We start from the raw sequence: 6,246 nt of genomic DNA on the forward strand, positions 1-6,246 counted from the left end.
GCCACGGGCAGGGTCCCCCCGTGCCCACCAGGATGCCCTGTGAGCTGGGGTGGAGGATGGCTGTCGCACCCAGGGGAGCGTGCGGGCAGAGACGGTGCAGGGGAAGCACTGGGGCCAGGTGGGCTGCCCGGCCCCTTGTTTTTCCCCGCTGCGTGGGGATGCTGAACCATCTGCAGGAGGAGGAAACGCTATAAAAAGGCCGGGGGGCTCGGAGGGGACGTCCTGGCAGGAAGCAGCTTGAGGGGCGATCGCCGGGGCTCAACAGGCTTTTCCTGCCTTACAGCAAATCTCCCAGCTGCTCTCCCTGCTGCACCAGGGCCAGTTCCAGCCCAAAACAAACCACAGGGGAAACAAGTACACGGCCAAGAATGGCAGCAGGTAAGGCTGGCTTTCAGCCCTTCCCTTCCCCACGCCCCGTTCCCCTGCTTCTCTGCTGCCTCTGCTTCGGCCCCGCTGGCCCCAAGAGCCTCCAAGGGCAGGAGACACCAGGGCAGCAGACACACAAGGCAAAACCTTGTCCCTGGTTTTGCTGACCTGACATTGGGGAGGCAGGTCCTCCCTTCAGGGGATGGCTGTTCTCCTCTGGTCCTGGCTCCCCGTTAGCATCCAGCGCCCTCCTAGGGCTGCTTTTTGCCTCCTTCCTGGGGCACCTCGGGCAGCTCCTTCCATACCCACCTGAGCTCCTCCACAACCATGAACCTTCTGCCTGTCCTTGCTGGGGGAACACCGATGTGTTCAAGTGCGATGGAAAGGTGCATTGATGAGCACAGAGGGTCCCAGCTTTGTAGGCAGCGGCTCAAGGCTCTGGGTACTTTCTTAGAGATGCTGTTGCCTGTTGATGTGAGTTCAGGGCATCTGTCCCTGGGCCAGGAGGCTAGCAAGGGAGAGACCCTGCTAGCAGGGATGGGAAGGACTGAGATATCCCAGCTGGGTGCTGAAGGTGTTCCCAGGGACAAACTTTATGGCATTACCATTAAATTACAGCGTTGACATCTCTGGGTGAATGCTCCCAAGGACGCCAGAGCTTCATCACTGCCATGTCCCCCTTGTCCTGCCCAGGCCATGGGCAGACCCAGCTTTCTCCACCTTTCTCATCATCACCTCCACCTGCTGAGGATGGGGAGGGAGGGAGGACCGCGCTGGGGCAGGGCAGGACTGCATTGCTCCTTGCCTGGTCCTGCATGTGGGCAGCTCCTCCGAACGCACAGGGAAGAGCCAGCAGCTCCCTCTTTGCTCAGGATCTCCCTGCAGAAGGATAAAACCCCTCTCGGGCAAGAGATGTGGAGCAGCCCCATGTGTAGCCCAGCACCCAGCTGGGGCCCAGTTTTCAGAGGGTCCGTGACACTCCTGATCCCAGTGCTTTTGTTCATGCTTTTTGTTTTGTTTTTTTTTTAAAACAAAAACACAACCAAAAAAACCAAACAACAAACCCAAAACTCATTAATTGGTGGGGACTGAAATGATTATGCCTTCAGTACTGTGAACGATGCGCTGAGGGGATGCCCACACCCCACCTCTGGGTCATTTTATGGGGGCTAAAGACAACCACCTTTAAAGTAATCGGCGGGGCAGGGTCGTGCTGAGGGTCAAAGTGCGATGTGAGTGTTTTGGCCCCCTCGCAGGGCTGCGGGGCTGGACGTTGACTGCCTGAGCACAAAGGACAGCGGGCACGGCGAGAGTGAGGCGGAGGACCGCGATTCGGAGAACGGGTTTGAGCTCTCCGTGCAGCAGCTGGTGGGAGAGGAGCTGGAGCCCCTCCTGGAGCCACAGGCAGGTGAGGTGGCCTCGCTACTGGGACCATGCTGGGGCTGGTGGGTGGCTCCAGCAGCAGGATTTCCTCAAATAACACACTAACCCCATTCAGAAGATAAAACTGGCTGGCCTGTGGCAAGCCAGGGGACATCTCATCTCCTAGGGTGGCTCTGACAGTGGCAGGGGGTTGGGACAGCATGTATGGACCGTCCTATGCTGTTGGTACCAGGCAGTTTACAGCAAAGGGACTTGCTGAGATTCACATTGGATTTTTTCATGTTTAATGACTCTTGGTAGATCTTTCCCCCCATAGGTGTGCCTGCTGTTGTTGAGCTGATTTGTGAGGTCGGCCTCTGTAGGGGTGAAGTCCAGTTTAACTGTGCACCCTGTGAACACTCTGCTTCCCATGCTGACCTGGGCCCCTTCGTTTCATGGTCTCCTAGTCCATGCAGAGCGAGAAAAGTGAAGCGTTGGCCTTGTCGAGCTCCTCATGATGTTATTGACCCTTTGAGCCCCATCAGGCACCTATTTCCTACCAGGCTGAACTTGTCGAGTCTTGTCTCCTGTGACCAACCTAATTTTAGTGTATCTTTATGAGATGTGGTGACTAGAATTGCGTGCAGTATTTAGGATACATCTACACTGGTGGTATCAGGAGGTCTTCTGGTGGTATAAGGAGGTCTTCTCCTGCCCAATCTCCATGCTGAGCTGTTACCAAACTGTTCATGGTGACTCCCAAATCCCTCCTCTGCGTGGTGGGAGAATCATCAATACATGACGTGTATTGTTCCGCATGACAATTATCCAACGGTTGGTGACACAGAAATCCACCAGCCACTTTTTGCTCATGGCACTCTATTATTAGGTCCTTCAGCAACCCCCTGCTTTTATGTCGTTGGGTGTTTTAGTGGAGTCAACACCAATGCCATCCACTTCTCCATGTCATTTATCACTATGTTGAATGGATACTCTGGGACTCCACTAATGACCTCCCTTTGTGGGGAAGAGTATTTATTCCTACCTTCGCTTCCCAGCTTTTAACACACATTAGTCCCTGACAGAACCTGGCTGTTAACTCAGGGACAGCTCAGGTCCCCTGCGAGCCTGGCTGGTGCTCTTCTGCAAGCTCAGCTGTCCTCTGTCAGCCAGGACTCTTCATCCACCTCTTCCGAAGACGCCAACAAATTTGCCAAACGCAATTCCCCGCCTTGCAAATGTCACGTCAGTTCTTGTCTGAATAGCAGGTACTCGGCTGTCTGCTGAGTTTTGCATATAATGATTTCTATGAATTTGCCTGCACTAGATTCACCATCACGCGCTTAAAAAATCATGTCACAGTTTCTACCTTCCCTTCCTCTGATACCGAATTCATTTGAAGCAGTAGTTAACGAACAGCAGTTAATAAACGAAGCAATTTCATATCTGAGTTCCTCTAGCACTCCAGGGTGAATACCATCTGGGCCATTTTCTACATGTTCCTTTTATTGATTTGTTCTAAAAATCCCTTCTACTGGCATTTCAATTTGAAAGAGTTGGGCTGACTCACGTCCTGTAGCAGAAATTTCATTGTGGAGCCTCTGCGCTCCTCCACAGCAAGAGGAACTCATTGAGGTTTGCTGCTGCGGTCGTTTTAATTCCAGAGTTGGGCATTTTCTGTGCTCTTGCTTAGAGGGAGAACCATGCTGCTTCTCTCTGTTTGCCTTCCTGCCCTTTTATTCTAGTAAGGAGCAAACGAAGGAAAGGCTGAGTGAAACGAGAGCTGCAAGCTTCCTCAGATTTAGAGGTCCTGCAGCCAAGAGCGGGGAGCACAGAGGCTGCCCAGCTCCATCCCATGGGTGTGCTGACGTGCACCGGTCCCAGCAAAGGGACTGGTGGACCTGCTCAGCAGATCCAGCCCTGCCCAGAGAGGTAGCACCCTAGAAAATCTGTGCTATGGCGAAGCATACCCATGAAATGCCATCTCCCATGCTTCTTGGATTCGATAGGGAAAAAAACCCCTTTTGCCAAATTACTGGAATTTCACAGTGAACACCAGTGGTGCATGCTGCCAGTGTGGCTTCCCGCCCCCGCAGTAGTGCTGGACATGACAAAAGAGGCTGCCCTGGTTCAGTGGTGAAAAACAACCTTAACCATGATCCCAGACCTTCCCAAAAAGGCAACGGAGCGCAGACGACGGAGCTGCTGGACTCCTTCCTCCTCTCCCAAACACAAACAGAGAAGTGGACTTGCATCCTGAGGGACGGAGGAAGGAAGCGTTGCTTGTGCTCAGGAGAATCGTGACAGCTGTCTGAGCCTGCCTGCGCCTTTCTGCTGCTCGCAGCGGGGGGAACGGCGCGAGTCATCTGTCCCAGCCAGCTACCTGTTGCTGTAAGCGTCGAGCTGCGGGCTGAACTCCCAGCACCGTCTATTAACACCTATCCCCCACCAGCGAAACAGAGTGCTCGCAGCGGCAGATGAGAGATATAACTTTATTGATTATAAAAACAACCCCTGCTCCCGAAACACCATTAAAATAAGGCAGTAAAGAGTTCTCGGTCAAATTAAACATACATTTATAAGATTTCATGGTCACAGGACCATCAGCCCACTGAGTCTTGGCTCTCACCACAGCAACCAGACTACTGCTGTGCCCTGCTCCAGAGCTGAAGCATCAAAATATTCAGGGAATGCAGTGGCTTTTTGCAGACTGAGGAGGAGAGAACTGTGGATGTTTTAGAGCAAAAACATGGGACTTCAGCACGCTTGGGAGATCCCTTAAGGAACAGTCACTGCGACTGAAAGAAAATACTGAGATTGCAGAAAGAAATCCTGGAAGTTAAGCAACACAAAAGAATTTTGGGGCTTCAGCTGAAACAAAATCTAAGTGACAGATCTGCCTTTCTTTCCTTACCAGCTTTGAATCCCAGCCCTCACCCACACCCCACCCCAGGACACAGTTGTTTTTCAGAGAAAAAGGACTACTTACTTAGTTGGCTGAGGAAGCAGACTTGTCTCAGTAATTGACTAGCCACTGACTGAGGACCACATGTCCCAGGCTGTGGCAGGGTATTGATTATCTTCTGGAAGCAGCATGGTAAGTGCATTAGAATGGGGACCCGCCTTTCAGAGGTCACTTTATAAGTCAGAGCCACATAATTATAATGACACCAGCTCTTGCCATGATCGGGGCTGTTGTGTTTTGTTACCAGACACCAGTTATTTGTGTTGCTGCTCTCTGACTCAAAGTGTTTCACAAACCTGGCAGTCGCTTCGAACCTCCCAGTGGTTCTAGGTTACACTTTGGAAACAAAGCGGTGCGGGGCTGGAAGGCAGCGTCTGTGCACCACATCACGGAGTCTTGTTTACCAACTGCAAAGCTCTACCTTAAAAAACAAGAACCCCCGCTTCCTTTCCTGCCGTCTGATGAGGAAGCTATTCCAGGCTTACCCTGCTATGGGGTCCCTTCCTTTAATTTCCAGTATATGTTTATTCACGGACAGTTATAATCACTTCTTCTTTTGCCAACACTATTTTAAGCATAAAGATTTCCTTTGCCGGTGCTTATCTCTTCAAAATAATGACGGGTTGCAGTCAGATCCCCAGTGAGCATTTGCTTCCTTAGGCTAAGCAACCCCTGCCTCTTGGGGTCTCCATCATGCAAGCCTGGACTCACTCCTGGTTTTGCCTCAATATTTTTCTCTGCACTTCTGTCATTTCAGATCCTCTTTCCTACGGATGGATAATCAGATTTGTATGTAATACTCCTAATCAGGTCTCACCAGACCTAGTAACAATACCATGGATATGTCTTCATGCCAACAGGGAATACCTTGACCAACACATTGTATGATTTCATTTGCTCATTTCGGGGCAGAATCACATTACTGGTACACTAACGAGCCTGCAGCCAACACCCACACCAGGCTCCCACTGCTCCTCATCTGTTTCCAATTGATGAACAACTACTTTATAGCTCAATTTTTTGTTACTAGTCTTCAACCATCCAGCTGTGCATTTTATAATCCAGAATTTCGTTCTACTTCTGTTATTATTGTTTTCACAATAACCCATTGCTTTTTGGTCTCAATATGCCTGCTTAGCAGCAAATTCCCATCCTAGAGTGACCCTTAAGGGAAGTCCACTAGTGACCTTTCTGGCCGATACTTCCCCCTTGAAAGTTTTTCATTGTCACTCCCCTTTAGCCAGTCCTAAACCCTCACTTTCTCTGGCTTTGCTAGCAATTTAGTGAAGTGCCACTTGAGGCTGCAACAAATAAGAAAGCAAAGTGATTCTAGTGGTTATTATATTAAAAAAAAAACAAAACAAAAAACCCAGAAATTTTTAAACCACTTCTAGTTTGTTTAGTTTTTTTAAGCTGCTGGTTTGAATGATGCTGCTGGTAGCTTATCTCTAGAGCTGTTTACAATCAGTCCTCTGACAGTTGATTTCAGGAAGTCTCCTCACTTCTCAGTATTTTTTTTTCTTTCTTTCCCCGCCCCCCCCCCCTTCTCTCCT

General features: G+C 50.5%; 1 protein-coding gene across 1 annotated transcript in view; it reads left to right on the forward strand.

Moving 5' to 3' along the window:
* PCDH12 (protocadherin 12) overlaps positions 1–6,246 on the forward strand; it is an 11,083-nt gene that overhangs the window by 4,393 nt on the left and 444 nt on the right. The window contains exons 5-6 of the mRNA XM_009572475.1: positions 284–378; positions 1,623–1,774. Of these exons, the coding sequence (XP_009570770.1) occupies positions 284–378; positions 1,623–1,774 (247 nt within the window). The remainder of the gene's footprint in view (positions 1–283; positions 379–1,622; positions 1,775–6,246) is intronic.

This window comes from Fulmarus glacialis, unplaced genomic scaffold, assembly GCF_000690835.1.
Source record: "Fulmarus glacialis isolate BGI_N327 unplaced genomic scaffold, ASM69083v1 scaffold13262, whole genome shotgun sequence".
Lineage (NCBI taxonomy): Eukaryota > Metazoa > Chordata > Aves > Procellariiformes > Procellariidae > Fulmarus > Fulmarus glacialis.